This window comes from Nerophis ophidion, linkage group LG06, assembly GCF_033978795.1.
Source record: "Nerophis ophidion isolate RoL-2023_Sa linkage group LG06, RoL_Noph_v1.0, whole genome shotgun sequence".
NCBI lineage: Eukaryota > Metazoa > Chordata > Actinopteri > Syngnathiformes > Syngnathidae > Nerophis > Nerophis ophidion.
In genome coordinates, this window is record NC_084616.1 from 54,300,657 (window position 1) to 54,318,620 (window position 17,964).

Sequence of the window (17,964 nt, forward strand, 5' to 3'; positions counted from 1 at the left end):
GAAGAAAATGGATGGATGGGATGGCTATTGTGTGCTTAGCGGTTGTGTAGCTCCTAACTCTTAGTAGCCTAAAGCCTGCCATGTTTTTGTAAATTACTTCAAAAAAATATAGGAAAAGACCAACCTTGTGAGCTTTATTAGTCCTACCTGACATATTTGCACGGGTACGGTATGAAATTTGGACTGCGTAAGTAAACACGCTTGACTGATTGTACATTAGGGCACTTATATTGGAGATTTTAGAAGCAAGCTGATATCATCCAAAATATGTTTTTTTGCTGATATCGGACAGATATAATGTTGAATTAGGTAGGACACCACTAGTAGTAGCAGTAGTGGTATAAATTGCAGCAGAGGGTTTAGACTGTGGTGCCCCGCATAGTCAAGGAAGGACATGGAATGAGGCAGGAACAAAGTCAGACACAGTAAGGAAATGGTTTTGGATTATGAGACAATTGCAGTGGGTCTCCATGCTGCACTAAATACAAAGTGTGTTGAAATGAAAACAAATCAACCACAATTCTAACGTTGATCAAATGGGGCACTTCCCAACTTGCCCCAGAGACAAGTTTATGCCTTTTCTGCTCAGTTAATTTATTCTAAAGCAAAGCTAGTCCACCTTTTAAAAGCGTCGAGAGCTATTTTTTTCAGCCATCTAAAACAGGAAGTGCTAAACATAGTTTATGTCTAACACGAAAAAGAAGTGAGGCATTACAATGTTGGGGGGTAGGATGGAGAGTTGCTTGGTCAGAAAGAGGGTGGAGAAGCATCCAGTGTAGTCACAATGCTTTTCCTGTGTTTGTTCTCATCTTCTCTTTGATTTGCGTGATGGAACTGCACATGAAAGCTGAAACAATCTATAAAAACCTCATTTGATCAAGCCGCATGAACAATGCATCAGAATGCAAGGAAACATTCCAGTCATCATTCCGAGGCGAGGTTTGTGTCGACACATTTCCACCCTGTGATCTCCGTGGAGGCCTGGTAGAGGCTGAGCTGTAAATCAAACCTCACAGACTTGTAAGAGGTGCAAATGAACAGCACGCCAGCTGATGTTGATGTCAGCGCTCTACAGCACCACAGAGACGTACATTGTGATGATAACATATAACTGTACTTTCTGCTGTGTTCTGTAGAGATGCCGGCTGCCCCAGCATGCCATGTTGTGTGCATTTCATGTAAAGCGTGGGTGTCATAAGGAGGAAAGTGTGTTTATGAATGTGAACAGCTTGTATGTGGTGAAGGTAATAACAGCCGGGTGGCCTTGCAGTAACCACAAAAACATTTCCTGCGTTGTAGATGTCACATAAGGAATGTGAGGTGTTAGCACCAAGCTAAAAAGCTTTACTAACTATTTGATTGAGCCACAATGTCGCTCGTGGAAACGTCAGATTATCAGCATGCAGACACGGACCTTGCCCCCTCACCTAACCCAAACAGAAGTGCTGTTTTTTAACAGGACTGGAGCCAAGCTAATAACACAGAGGTGTCACAGCGACCGCAGCTCAGCCAGGGGTCATTTAAAAAAAAAGCTATATTGGCAAGATCGTTCTCCCGTCTGGGCTTCTGAGATGCTATCTTTGACTGAGATGTTCTCCAATTTCTTTTCGAGACTGTGAATCAGGAGGGGTGAAGGCAAGGGCACAAATCACGTGTGAGACTGGAAACAACAGCAGAGATGGCTACCAACAATTTTGGCAGACACATAAAATCATAAAAGGAAATGACTCTTCACAATAATTGAGGCACAGCATTCTCTCCTGTACCACCATCAGCATTCACTGTGTGCTCTGTTCCTCAAATTGCCTTCACACTCGTCCACCCATCTGCTGAGCTCTCCACCTCTCTCACTCTGTCTGTCTCTCGTGGGATGTGAAGGGGGCTCTTAAGCTGCTCTTTATTTGCATGTGCTTTAGAGGAGTCAAGGCTGAAAAGGCTCAGACAGTTAAGTGTCGGCTTTGTGTGCGCATGTGTGTGTATATACCTAGATTGCAGGTCCTTTCAATTGGATCTTGGTGTTTAGTAGGTGAGCACTTACACTAAACACTTGGCCTTTCATCTCTGCATGACTCTCCACCTAAGCAACATTCCTCATTGGATTTTCAATGATATTTATAATTTGGTCTTCTCCTTAGCTATTTGGCCATCTGCGACATTTTTACAGACGTGTATTTATTCCTGTTGACAGCTTCACTCTGTCTTTTACAGATCTTCCCTATGAGGGGCCCAGGGGTTGGAGGCACCCACCTGACAGTGCAAGGCAAGAACCTGGGCCGCAGAGCAGAAACGGTCAAAGTCTCCATTGGAGAAGTACCATGCAGTGTCCTGCCTGAGCTCTACACTGTATCGACTGAGTAAGTTTACTGTAATATTAATTCATCATATCAAAATATTGAAGAATTATAGATTATCAGTGTCAAACCCGTTTTGATTGGAGGCCAACTTGCAGTTGGCTGCCCTCAGAACAGTGAATATTAGGTGGAACCTCCATGTTTGGATGTATGATCTTTTGGTTCTTGAACGAGGTTTGTAAATAGCAAAATTCCTATATTGAAAGAAATTTCCCAATGAGAAACAATGTAAACATCAATGATGGGTTCCAACCTCGACAAATATCCCTATTTTAGTTTATACACGTTGAACACAATATAAAGCGTTATCCAGTACTGTATATCAAACAAACACGATAAAGGGGAAGATGGATCAACTTTGTATTCAACAACAAAGTCAAAATAACCACATCCACCTTAACTGTCTTTATTTGCACCTATGCACACACTCTGTCACTAGCCTTATGGTGCACTTACAGATTGAAAACACAAAACTCCCTAACTTGAACTGCCAGAGCGCTAAAATGATTAGGAATAGAAACTCAATCAATCAATCAATCAATCAAAGTTTATTTATATAGCCCTTACTCACAAATGTCTTAAAGGGCTGCACAAGCCACATCAGGGCAAGAAAAAACTCAACCTTGGAAATGACCGCAGATGTGGGGTTCCCCACCTGGGTGAACGGTGCAATGGATGCCGAGCAGATACAGTTAATAATGTGAAAATCCAGTCCATAGTGGGGTCAGCAGGGGATCGTCTTGCATGTAGACATGTCCGGGCGCAGAGACATTACCGATAATGCATAAGGAATGGTCACCCCGGATATCAACCTCATAATGTGAAAGTCTAGTCCATTGGGAGGCCAGCAGGGGATCATCTTGAATGGAGACAATTCAGGAGCGCAGCGACATCACCAACTGATGTAAAGAGGAGTGGTCCATCCTGGGTTCCAACTTTGAACAGCTAGTGCCTCATCCGTGGAGGCTGATCCGTGGTCATCTGATAACTTCTCCATGCAGGAGAGTGGGGCAGAACAGAAAAGGGAGACATCAGATTAACTGGTCTAGAAGTGGGTCTATTTAAAGGATGGAGTATACAAATAAGTTTTAAGATGGGACTTAAATGCTTCTATTGAGGTAGCATCTCTAACTGTTATCGGTAGGGCATTCCAAAGTACTGGAGCCTGAATAAAAAACGCTCTAAAGCCTGCAGACTGTTTTTGGACTCTGGGAATCACTAATAAGCCGGAGTTCTTTGAACGCAGATTTCTGGCCAGGACATATGGTACAATACAATCAGCTAGATAGGATGGAGCTAGACTGTTTAGTATTTTATAAGTACGTAGTAAAACCTTAAAGTCACATCTTAAGTGCAAAGGAAGCCATTGCAGGTGAGCCAATAAAGGCGTAATAAGATCAAACTTTCTTGTTCTTGTCACAAGTCTAGCAGCTGCGTTTTGTACCAACTGTAATCGTTTAATGCTAGACATAGGGAAACCGGAAAATAAGAAGGTAAAGTAATTGAGATGGGACGTAACTAATGCATGAATAATGATATCAGTGTCGGTGGTGGACAAAATGGGATGAATTTTAGCAATATTACGGAGATGAAAGAAGGCTGTTAAATGACAGATTTGGTTCAAAGATAATACCAAGATTATTTACCAAGTTGCTTTGTGTATTTGTTTTGTTGTCAAAGTTGTTAAAGTGGTATTATTAAATAAGTGCCGGTGTCTAACAGGACCGCTAATCAACATTTCTGTTTTCTAAGCGTTTTTTTGCTGGGTCTCCATTGTTTATTTCATGTAGACACACCTCCAGATGTCTACAAGCTGCTGTGTTGGTCAGGTTTAGGGGCATGTAGATTTGGGTGTCATCAGCATAACAGTGAAAGCTAACACCGTATTTGCGTATGATGTCACCTAGCGCCAGAATGTAGATGCCAAAGAGTGCAGGGCCAAGAACCGAACCCTGTGGAACTCCGCACCTTACCTTAACATACTCCAAGGTCACATTGTTATGGGAGACATACTGCATCCTGTCAGTAAGATAGGAGTTAAGCCAGTTAAAGGCTAAGTCTGACATACCATCACGTGTTTTGATACGTAATAAAATGACTGTATCAAAAGCAGCGCTGAGATCAAGTAGTAGCAACATGGATGATGCATCAGCATCCATAGTTAGCAATAGATCACTAGTCATTTTTGCAAGGGCTGTCTTCGCAGAGGGATTTGCCCTTTTTTTAAACAGACTGAAAGGTATCACAGAGATTGTTTGATGGTAAATGTTCATTTGGCTGCGTTGCAACAATGTTTTTGTGGATTTTCGAGATTGAGGGAGGGTGGGACACCGGCCGGTAGTTTACCATGAGGTCAGGATTGAGATTAGGTCTTTTGAACAGAGGATGAATAACCGCATTTTTGAATGCCAGGGGAACAGTGCCAGAGGAAAGTGATAAGTTAATAATATTTAGCACTGACGGTCCTAATATTACAAACAGCTCTTTGATAAGTTTCCCAGGAAGTGGGTCAAGTGAACATGTTGTTTGTTTTGTCCCATTTACACACCGAAGGAGTTACTCTAATGTTATTTCTTCAAAAAGAGAGAGATTATTGTAGATGGCAATATCCGGTTTACATACATTCACATCTGCGTTAATAGAACCCAGTTGGAGCTGGGACGCGATATCTTTAAACTCCTTTCCAATGAGTTAAAGTTTTTTATTGAAGAAATTCATAAAGTCATCAGCCGAGTGGGTGAAAGTAAAGGGTGGAGTCCCCCCCTGAACAAATATTTAGGATTGTTTTTATTGAAGCGAATGAGATCGGAGTAGTAATTAGTTCTAGCTAAGGTAAGCGTGCGTTTATAAGTTATTAAACTATGACTCCATGATTGATGGAAGTTTAGCGGCACACGATTTGAGTTCCAGCTTTCTACATGATAGTTTAAGAGCTGTGGTTTCTTCTGTAAACTAGGAGATATGCCTTTTAGGGGCCTTTTTTTTTTTTTTTTGCTTTAGCGGTGGTATACTATCAATGGCGTTACGCAGTTAAAGTTGTTAGTGAGGTTATCGATAGAGCCCACATAATTTGGGAATGAAGCCATTACCGAGGGCAGTTGGTCAGCAAGAGTCGTAGTTGTGATAGCATTAATGTTGTGGCTACTAAAGAAGTGGTTAATCGTCGCTTGTTGACAATGAGTCAGAACTTTAAATTTGATAAGTTAATGATCGGACATTACCTTATTGTACAAGAGTACCATACCTTTGGAAGTGGTGACACTCCGGACAAGAAGTAAGTCTGACGTATTACTGTTGCGATGCGTGGGTTCATTTATTATTTGTGTAAGACCACAGCTATCAATTATAATCTGGAGCACCACGCACAAAGGGTTTGATGGGGTATTCATATGGATATCAAAATCCCTCATTACAATTATATTATTTGCGTGCATCACTAGATCGGGGACAAACTGTGCATTTTTTTTTTTTATGTTTCAAACCACACATTGCTTGTCCATTGCTTTCTTTGGACTCATATTGAACTAGGAAAACGAGAAACATTTTGTAAAACGGCAAAAAAAAATAATTAAAAAGCACACAAAGTAGCACAGTAGCTAATGACAGCACTGCACTGCTGACTGAATGAGCACCGGAGATCGATCAACCCGACCACAGTGGCTGCACTGCTGGCACACAATAGGTGGATAAACAGTTTGTGCATGGAGATAAGGTTTGTATACAAACATAAATAACAATGTTTACTTAAAAGAGGGGTTCATAAATCGAGGTTCCACTCTACATAAATATAAATGTATCATCGCCTGTGATATTATGATACAATTAGCTATGCATTTGATTTAGGATTTTTTGTGTAAAATTTGATGGATAACTTGCTCTGAAATAGTCAAGGAGATATTTTTACTTAAACAAAAACATGTTTTCAATATATATGATAACATGATATTAGCTGCTTGATTACATATTAAAGTTTAACTGATAAGCAATTGCATACAGTACATGCATTGTTACTGTCAAAATAGAAAAAACAACTACATTTTGTAAGAAAGAATAAGTTTATTTAAACACATTATGTCCTGGCCTTAAACAGTTATGTGGCGGGTGAGATCTGGCCCCCAGGCCTTTAGTTTGATACCTGTGGTATAGACGATCCGATGGCAAAATCTGTTTGTAAAACTGTTAAAATCTGATTACCTGATTGTCATGGTAACCCACGTGATGTCTGGCAGGTATTGTAAGTGGCCGGGGGCATGATGGGCATTGATGTGAGAATGTCTCAGTCATGTGCAAAGTATGTCACTTGAAAAGAGAAAACAAATCTCCACCTGCCTCATTATTTCACCAGCCACACTTATTGACTGGGTGAAGCAAGGGTGATAAAACAGCAACACAAATCTACTTCAGGTTACATTCAGCTGAGCAATGACACTCACTATTAATATAACGCAAAACAAGTCATATGAGATAAACATGCTTTTTCATGTGATATTGCCACTCTTTTACATTTACAATCTAGAGAAGCTTTGACAAGACAGTGATAAAGGGCAGCTGTTCTGATTGCCTTTTGTAATTAACACGAGACATATAAAACAATAGGAACATCTCTCAGTATGATATATGTATACATATATACACATATATGTGTATATATATATATAAATAAATGTGTGTGTGTGTGTGTGTGTGTATATATATATACATATGTATATATATATATATATATATATATGTATATGTATATATATGTGTATATACTATATACACATATATATATATATATATATATATATATATATATATATATATATATATATATATATGTATATGTATATATATGTGTATATACTATATACACATATATATATATATATATATATGTGTATATAGTATATACACATATATATACATATACATATATATATATATATATATATACATATGTATATATATATACACACACACACACACACACATTTATTTATATATATATATATATATATGTATATGTATATATATGTGTATATATATATATATATATATATATATATATATATATATATATATATATATATATATATATATATATATATATATATATACATACATACATAAATACATATATACATACATACATATATACATATAAATAAATGTGTTTTATAAAAGTATGCATTGCATTTACAGGATGAAGAGTATAGGCACTTCCGTAAATGCTGGAAATACTGTCATGACAGTTAAGGAATTTATACTAAATATATTATGTTATGTAAAGTCAAAGTTTGATATAACGTGGTCAGTGGGGTCTATAAAGTACTGATTGCGTTATTACTGAGATCGCCTTATATATAGCAATCCTTACTTTTTTACCCTTTTTTTTGTGAAGTGAATGTTGAATTGTGCTCCCACGTCACAGAATGAGGCGGGCACTATCCACCAGTAGTTCTGAACATCAGTGGATCATCCATCCATCCATCCATTTTTCTACCCCTTATTCCCTTTGGGGTTGCGGGGGGCGCTAATGTTTTATTATCGACCTTTTTTTTGTAAATCCCTCTTTTTGGATTTATAGTGTAAGTTTGTGTATATGCAATAATTTGGTTAAAAACAACATGATTGACTCTGGTGGCAATACAACTGGCGAAAGATCAGGGTCCACGCCACGGCCGCGTTATATCGAGCGTTGTGTTATGGGACCGCACTATATCGAACTTTGAGTGTCGGTGTATCTAACTGGTAAGCAATATGTCTAATAAGATTTTGTAAAATTAAACTATCGTTTATATATATTTTTAAACTGCAGGTGTACCTAATGCTGTGGTCTCTAAATGCAACTCAGTCACAAAATGAAAAAATTAGGACTGTCAAAGTAAACAAGATAATAACGTCTTAATTATAATTTCCTTTAACGGCTATCATTTTTTTAACGCACAATTAACGTTTTTGACCCTCAGTCCGTTACGTAGTTTGGGGAAATGTGTAATGGCGTCCAGTTACTGGTGAGCCACATGCTTGAAAATATCTAGCAGAACTGCACAAAGAAAGGGGACCTTAAGGAAATCTCAGCTCAAATAGTCTGGCAAGTCATTCTCCGGGCAGGACAAGAAAATTTTACCTTCAGTTGCCGTGAGACGAAATCATTGGATCAAATGCTCAGCGCACATTGCTGCTTGGAGTGAAAAGGAGCTTCACGTCCATGTTTGGATTACAGTCAAATGTAGATTATCACTCAAACTGCTTTTGTAAAATGGCATAAAAACCCAGCAGAAAAAAAGACAGTAGAGAGGAAGTATAAAGTCAAAGTATAAAGTTTTATCTGAGATTTTCGTCAAAACATTTCAAATATTTTCTTATACCAATCACAGACGTCCGGTTGGCTGCTTCACAATGACATCGCTATGCTTCACACCCGGTCTAACCAACTATCCATCCATCCATTTTCTACCGCTTATTCCCTTTCGGGGTCGTGGGGGGCGCTGGCGCCTATCTCAGCTACAATCGGGCGGAAGGCGGGGTACACCCTGGACAAGTCACCATCTCATCGCAGGGCCAACACAGATAGACAGACAACATTCACACTCACATTCACAGACTAGGGCCAATTTAGTGTTGCCAATCAACCTATCCCCAGGTGCATGTCTTTGGAGGTGGGAGGAAGCCGGAGTACCCGGAGGGAACCCACGCATTCACGGGGAGAACATGCAAACTCCACACAGAAAGATCCCGAGACTGGATTTGAACCCAGGACTGCACGACCTTCGTATTGTGAGGCAGACGCACTAACCCCTCTGCCACCGTGAAGCCTCTAACCAACTAACAACGAAAATTTTTCTTAAAATACCATCATGCTATTCTGTTTTTCTGTGATATTTCTACCCGAATAAATGTCTTCTGGCAGATTGAAATTAAATGTATTGTAATAGCGGCGGCAATATGACAGAGGAAGATTGTCTTTGAACAATCTCGTCTTCTTCTTTGCTACCACTGAGACTAGGTTTAATACTACAGGCATGCCTGCCATTGCCCTCTGCATTCCACATCGGGAAATTCCAGTGCGTGAAGCTGCTATCTAAACATGGAAGTGTAGCTCCTCTCCTTTATATGGAGGTGGTCCTAAAGTAAGAATACAAATTCTGTATTCCTACAAAATACAAACTCTGGCAACACACCAACACACTGCAGGTTTTTTTTTTAATTCTCTTTAAAAGTGTGTCTATATCCATTTTGTTTTGAGCTGTTTCAAAAAGCACAATGTTTTAAAACATACCATTAAAGCGAATTCATCGCCCAGTCGTGGTATTAAAAACTTAAAAAGGATCTGTCCAGGGTATACTTTTAAATGATGAAAAATTATTTCTTTCTGCGATAATTTTTAGTTAACTATAAACAAAATGTGATTAATCGCGATGCATATTTCAATTGTTTGACAGCCCTAAAAAAATAAACACAATGTCACTGGTTGGTCACAAAGTCATGAGACTATGTTTGGGCATTTCTCTGAAGTTTGAATGTTCTCCTCCATTATTGCCTGCAAGTTACACTGGGCAGGCAAGTGGTCAGTGGCTGACAGGACCGGGACTGACCCCTGAGTCACGTTATTGGCTTCACAGGGCAATGTTTTGGCAAGTTGTGAATATGTTTCATCTCACATTCCGAAAATATGCATGGGAGATTAAACGGTGACTCTACATTGTCCACAGGTGAAAACATGAGTGTGAATGGTTGTTTGTATATATGTTCCCTGTGATTGGTTGGCGACCACCAAAAATCAGCTGACCTTAATGAAGTGAAGAAAATGGATGAATAAACCATGTCAGTGCTTGTTTATTTTTGTTTTTACCCATTCAGTTATGGTAAATTCATGACAATTGTTATGCAGCTCACCTCTCACTTTAGATGACTGAGTAGCTCAGGGACTATCACACCGTAACCATGGAGACAGCAGGGCCGGCCGTCAAAACAGAGCTGAGTGGAAGTCAGCCCCTCTACAGTTACATGCAAACTTCTTGCTATGAGGAGCTCAAATGAAACTGTTTATCTGGTCGCGCTTCAGTGAAGCCAGTCATTGCGTTAAAACCAGCGTGGGTGTGACCTGCGGGTCCAAACTGTCAATCTGGTTGCAGAAAACATTCCCCCAGAATGCATATGTACAACACACAGCGAATCGCATTTCACTCCAGGGATGATCTCATCTTGTATCGTCAATTTTCATTGGCTGCTTGTTATGACAGCAAAGCGTATCCTCAACAAATCATAATATGTCACCGCATCCAACAGTGTCAGCATGTCGAGCGTGTACCATGGCTGTTTGATGTAATTGGATTTGATCCTCTGTCATCACATTAACTTAAAGCCTCTGCCTTCCACTTTAACAACTTTAAAGACAGACTTAATGTCCACATTTCACCTAAAGTGTGCACAATCTGAATTGTAAACCTTTGCCTCGAGAAACACACTTGCACAAGTAACCTCACCGTGTTGAAACAGGTGTGTGTGTGCGCAGAGGTGAGAGTTCACATCTGGGTAGCAAAAGGAAACGGCACACTTGTCAGGTGTCAACATTTTAATTAACGGCACAGTCAAGTTGAGATGTGCCTCATTTCTTGGAGTGCTTCTCTGGATATTCACCCCGGATTGCCCTCATTATCATCCTCATTGAGGTGCCCTCACCCTGTCCATTTAGTCAGAGTCAGACAACACGCCATTAAACAAACGCACGCAGACCTGATTGTTGATGATCTTCATCATCCACTCGAGGGAAATGATCGGAGGCATCTTCACAACTAGCCAAAACATCATCCTCTCGAGCCAATAACATCTCAGCAGTGCAGGGATGTGGCTCAGGGGTCAGTCTTGGTCCTGTCTGCTTCTATTTGGAGTGTGCATTATCATCACGTTCAGCACACAGAGTATTGCTTGAAGGCAACCGACTGATTTCGCCATTTTAACTCTTTCAATAGATTTCTGTTGCTGAAAAGCAGATATCACGTGACGTGACTCTACGTGTAGATGATTTCTGTATCAGGTTTCAGACCTGCAGGTTGAATGTATTTAATGTTGGTCATGTCTTTGTCTAAATGTGAAATTATGCAGCAGTCCATGACTGACAGCCTAATATCCAAGCAATATTAGACACGCTTATGTAATGATGCTCTTGTAATTAATGAATGTATCAACTGAAGGCTGTCAGCAAACGCTGGTTAAGATGATTTTAATTGCTATTTGTTTTCCTATTTACGTATGTGGTTGGTATTATGCTGCTGAGGTTCGGGTTTGGATGCAATCAAAAACATATTTATTATCTTCTTTCTTTTAATGTACGCGTTTGACATTAGTAAGCTAAAGATGCCAAGCTGACCACAAGAATCACCTGTCTGAGACACAATTTCAAAATACAGTGAAAAGAAGCAAACTACTTCCACCAATGCAGAAATAAATGCTAAATAGTGGTAGACTTGTTATTAATAAAGGTACAGTGTGACAGTTCCACATTATACCAAACAAAGTCCATAAAGAAATATGTGCATGATCATTAGGGCTGCACATATGAGAAAAAAAAAACGTCTGCCTGAAATCGCAAAAGAGATTACATTTTAGATTTTTAGATTGTATTTGTTTGATTGCATACAACTGCTAAAATGATGAGTAAAGTAATCAAGACTAGGGTTTTTGTGTACATCTTCCATGTTTGAGTACACCATCTTTGCTGCTTGTCTTAGCATCATCGTCCACGTCCACCTGTTTCAAACTAACTTGACCTCCTTCTGCTGTCACGGGGAGAATTTCCTTCAGCCGATTTACACTGTCACCATTAAAACCTTTAGCAGACACTGTCCAGTGATACTGCTCAGTAATACAATGCAAGTGGTGATTATTATTCGTACATTGGCTGCAGTGCACACAAGCTTGCTGTTTCCTGTAACCACTTTTGGTTGGCCAGTTGGTCAACAACGTGAGTCGTGAGACTTGACAATTTCGCAAAAGACGGAGGAGGGGGGAAAAAAACAAACTCAGCCACTTGTTAGGTTAGGTTTTCGTTGCAATTAAAACTCCATGTCTATTTGATGTTGATTAATTTTGCTGCCCTAATGATCATGATGTACATGATGAGTCAGCTGTTTCTTTCTCAAGTTCAGCATCAGGGACCTCTTACCTAACAACATTGTCATGGATGAATGTCTTGGAGCGCTCACTGTATTTTTTATTCCATTTTCCTTTCTTGTGGGTGTCATTTATTTAGAATGATCACAGAAAAAAAGAAAAAAAATGTCATAATCTATAAAAATAATGTCATTTCTTTGGGCCAACACACCACTAAAACTTGAGCCATGGTTGCCCAGTCAAAAGAGCGCTGCCATAATCTTAGCTGTGAGCTCGGCTTGTCAGGGTCTAAAAATACACTCAGCTCTTCCTAAACAGGACCGCTCTTACCCTCGACAGCTCGACCTCAGCCAAGCCCCATTCTACACTCCCCCGCATGTCTTCCCGCCCCTCCCACATGAACCACAGCTCCGCCACAAATGAAAACCCCCCACAATTCCTCTGTCAATCATGCGGTCCCGCGCTGAGAATCTCTAAGCAGTGAAGCACCAGGCACCTGACTAACTAAGCCCATAAAGTGTCAAACTGAGAACGGGTTGAGTTCGGAAGTATGTTTGTTCTCTCCTACCCCATCAGAGCTGTCTTAGGGTTGCCCCCACATTGTTGTTGCTCCTGGGTGCAGCACGGTGTCATTAATATTAGACGAGTGCACACTGATGACACAAGGCTTAATCACAGCCAGCAGGCTAGCCAACAAGCCTCCGGTGTGGCTGCACACATCTGGTCCGAGGTGCTGTGAACTTTACATCTCTTAATATTGCACAGCTTATTGGATTCTACATGTAAATATAATATTGTTTGATGAATGAGTTCATAAGCGCCGGTGTTCAACATTAGTCATGTGCCTTTGTTTAGTTGAATCCTAACCCCGCTTCCTGTTTCTTGTATTGTTTTCTCTTTGTTTTCATTATCATTGTTAGACAGGCTGAATTATTGCCAATATGAGAAACATTGAAAAGTGTTATTTAAATTGTGCAGGCTGGTGTGTGTCACTGGGAAAGCTATACATGACAAGACGGATATCGTCCAAGTGGATGTGGATCAGAGCGGGACGGGTACGTCAAAGGAGAGCTTTTCATATTTAGTAAGTATTCCCTCGTCTGATCTTTGCTCTCCTCTCACCCCTTTGCATTTTTGTCTTCTTTCTTGTTTCCCGCTCCCCGCCGGGAGAAACGTCCCCAGCGAGTCAGCTGAGTGTTAACAGATGCGGTTTATGGCTCAGAAGAATGCGAGTGTGTGGGAATCCTCAAACGTTTATCTGAGCAGCAACTAAGCACCATTGTCATTCTGCACTGGCTGCCAGTAAAAACAAATAATGTCCGCCGGCTGTGCTCGGCGGTCAAAGCGAGCACGCCAGCATTGTGTTAATTGACCTCGACCCACGCTGGCTCCCATCAGTACAGGAGTTTTCAGGAGTGGAAATACCCATAAATACCCCTCGGGTCTTCTTATTTTAATGTTCAGTCACGCTGAAGAAGTCAATCATTGGAGCAAGCTATAGGGACGACACGTTTTAGATAAATTACCCCGCTCTAGATTTTACTTGATACATCAAACATTAAACCTTTTTCGGCTTTGAAAAATTCTGACTGCCTTAGAGTGGAAGAAAGGGGTAATATTTTAGAAGACAGGATATTTGCCTCTATCTCCTTCCTCAATCCTCAGGACGGAAACATCTGCCTCCTTGCACCCGCTCAGGCGCCCAAACATACAATAGGTCTCCTCCATGAGCACGCTTAGGAAGTGAATCCTGTCAGTGAGCATGAGAGTTTTCCCCTGGAGGCGTGGTTCATATAGGGGGTAGAGGGTTCGGACGATGCCGGAATGCTGATGCTGGATAGCTGCAGAGCTGGATATTCATCTTCACCCCACAACTTGTGTGTGTGTATACACGTTGTTTGTGTGTGTGTGTATCAGTGTGTGAGAGCAAGCTTCAAATTTCTTTTTCACATGTTCACTTGTTGTTACAGTCAGAAGCTGTCTAAGCCAATATGAAAAAACAAGATATTGAGGAAAAATTTTATTTTGAGTCAGCTTCATGAGCTACCAGCACAATTTAAGTTGTTCTGTGTCTTGAGCTTGAAAAAAGAGAAACTGTTGAAAACATACCCTATGTATTTATGTGCCATGGCTTCTATTCAGCCATTCGCCTCCTGTTTGTTACTTTGGACTTCCCTCAACAGGGTAACAATAACAGCGGATAGACGTTAAAGCCCACAACACATGTGGCACCCATAACTCCTAATTATGTATTTGTTGACCCCTGTCAATGGTTCTTAAACTTTTTTCACCAAACACTTGGCTGTCCAAGTACCACCATAATGACCAACATTAAAATACAGTAGCATAGTAGGACTACATTGTCTTTAAAAATAAGCCAGAGGTTTTATTCAACAAGTGTATTTAATATTTTTGGACACTTGAACATTACGCATAGTTTGAACAGTAACACTGTGTTTGAGTTTAGGAAAATAGAACACTGTTCTATAATCAAGTGATTCTTCGGCATACCACTAGTTGGAGCCGTAGTTTGATAATGATTGACCTATGTTTACTAACAAGTGGCAAGCTTTTAGTCTCCAAGTACTTGGCCTAAGAAAGAAAGGGTGTCCCATTATGGACCAGAAAATACGTTACGGAGCAAATTGTAGTTGCTGTACAGATAGCAGTGTTTGTGGTAGCCTTGAACAAGGCACATCCACCTTTCTGGATACACTTCCTTGTGTGCTGCATCCTTGCACGTCATTCTGTGTATATACAGGGGGACCTCAATTTATCAACGGAATTGGTTCTTGAACATGGTTCGTAAACCGAAAAAGTCATAAAGTGAAGCAGGGTATCCTATAAGAATCAATGTAAAGGAGAATAATTGGTTCTAGCTTTAACAAAAGTCCCTATGATAGACATTATGATGTGTATTTTTATAAGACATTATAATGTGTATATTATGACGCCGCACCGGATCGGTGCGGCGTCTTCAGTAATGCGGACGTTGTATCGATCCGTTGTGGTGAAGAAGGAGCTGAGCCGGAAGGCAAAGCTCTCAATTTACCGGTCGATCTACGTTCCCATCCTCACCTATGGTCATGAGCTTTGGGTCATGACCGAAAGGATAAGATCACGGGTACAAGCGGCCGAAATGAGTTTCCTCCGCCGGGTGGCGGGGCTCTCCCTTAGAGATAGGGTGAGAAGCTCTGCCATCCGGGAGGAGCTCAACGTAAAGCCGCTGCTCCTCCACATCGAGAGGAGCCAGATGAGGTGGTTCGGGCATCTGGTCAGGATGCCACCCGAACGCCTCCCTAGGGATGTGTTTAGGGCACGTCCAGCTGGTAGGAGGCCACGGGGAAGACCCAGGAACCGTTGGAAAGACTATGTCTCCCGGCTGGCCTGGGAACGCCTCGGGATCCCCCGGGAAGAGCTAGACGAAGTGGCTGGAGATAGGGAAGTCTGGGCTTCCCTGCTTAGGCTGCTGCCCCCGCGACCCGACCTCGGATAAGCGGAAGATGATGGATGGATGGATATAATGTGTATACATGTATACTGTGTGTGTACGTTTGTGTGTGTGTTTGTATATATATATATATATATATGTGTGTGTATATACATATATATATATATATATATATATATATATATATATATATATATATATATACATATGTAAATAAAACACCAACATAACAAAGAGATAAAGGCTCAACAATATCTTTTTTATCCACAAAACACAACATTACAGCAACCTTAAATGTCCACACGCACACAAGTCTTGATGATGCGCTCCAAAACGTTTACCACCATGTTGCTACAATAAAAAACAAAACAAAGAAAATAATTTTACCTTATTTTTGGCATTGTTGAACACTGGGAGTTTCGTATTAATGAACGAGCAGTAGTTTCATTGCTAGCGTTATCACAAACTAGCAGTGTGTGGCAATCCTTCATCGACTTATTTCCCAGTAGTCCTTTCTCTTTTGCTGTAATAAAGGTCCGTTGTGTCATCTTTTTCAGTCTCATCACCGATAAAGACTAGCTGTAGATCCCCTTTCGCTGATAAAGTCCTTGAACTAAAAGTGCCGCAAGCTGGAGGCTAACTGGCCAAAACCCAGTTGTTTAGCAACTTGAAGCTATACAGCGAGACTGTGAGTTTGGACACATTTAAAGCGTTTGTGATCACACAAAGTGATCTCTTAGTCAGGCACACACAACTCTGACCGGCGCAAGGTACGGCAATTGTGAAAATAAACTCGTCAGAAGTGCCACTCGCTGTCGAATCTCTTTGAGATGGCCGCACCTGTGTGTACAGGATATAAACAGGATATGACATAGGGGGCTGCACTTCTTTAAAATGACAATGCCCGCATGTACAGAAATTGATGTAATCAAAACAGCAGCCCCCGATGGCTTCCAGCAGAATGCAAAATGAATGAATGAAGTGTTTGTCCGCCGAGACAAGGTTCGCTCACAGAGGCATATTTGGTGCGATGGAAAGGTTCGTAAACCGAAAAGGATGCAATTACAGGCATTCGTATATCAGGTTTCCGCTGTATGTGACAGTAAATGTTCTTCTTCCTTTTCCTGACATCCAGGTCCCAAAGATGCTCTCCATGCACCCAAAAAAAGGCTCTCGTGCTGGGGGAACCCGAGTGACTATCAATGGGGAACACCTGGGCATCGGTTCTCAGGTTCGAGTGACAGTCAACAACACGCAGGAATGCACCATCACAGAGTGAGTAGTGGTTTTACACTAATCACCAAGGGCCCTATTCTCCCATGTGCTTACCTCTAAGCGAAAAACTGTGCGAAACTTTGCGGATTCCCCCACTTGACTTAGATCCTTCCCTGCACGCCTTCATCCAAAATATGTGCTTTGGGTGGAGCAACTCTTAAATGTCGATGTTTTAGTTAAATCTGGCCTTCCGCATATCATGTACTTAAGTACTTTTGGTCTCACTCGCTTTTTAGGGCTGCAATAAGTCCAGCGCCACAAGAAGGCAAAATATTATATTGCACTTGTAGTTTTGATGCAGTGTACACAACAGGTAACAATAAATTATAGAAAAAAACTTCCAAAAACTATCTAATCTACACAACCCAAAACCAGTGAAGTTGGCACATTGTGTAAATCAAAAATAAAAACAGAATATAATGATTTGCAAATCCTTTTCAACCTATGTACAATTAAAAAGAATGCAAAGACAAAATATTTAATGTACTAACTGGAAAACATTGTTATTTTTGCAAATATTACCTCATTTGTAATTTGATGCCTGCAACATGTTTCAAAAAAGCTAGCACAAGTGGTAAAAAAGACTGAGAAAGTTGAAGAATGCTCCTCAAACACCTTTTTGCAACATCCTACAGGTGAACAGGCTAATTGGGAACAGGTGGGTCCCATAATTGGGTATAAAAGCAGCTTCCATTAAATTCTTAGTCACTCACAAGCAATGATGGGGCGTGGGTCACCACTTTGTCAACAAATGCCTGAGAAAATTGTTCAAGAACAACATTTGTCAAC

General features: G+C 40.6%; 1 protein-coding gene across 1 annotated transcript in view; it reads left to right on the plus strand.

Moving 5' to 3' along the window:
- Nucleotides 1-17,964, plus strand: part of plxnd1 (plexin D1) — a 146,978-nt gene that overhangs the window by 73,300 nt on the left and 55,714 nt on the right. Inside the window, exons 13-15 of the mRNA XM_061904274.1 lie at nt 2,209-2,354; nt 13,428-13,533; nt 17,036-17,175. Coding sequence (XP_061760258.1) covers nt 2,209-2,354; nt 13,428-13,533; nt 17,036-17,175 — 392 coding nt within the window. The remainder of the gene's footprint in view (nt 1-2,208; nt 2,355-13,427; nt 13,534-17,035; nt 17,176-17,964) is intronic.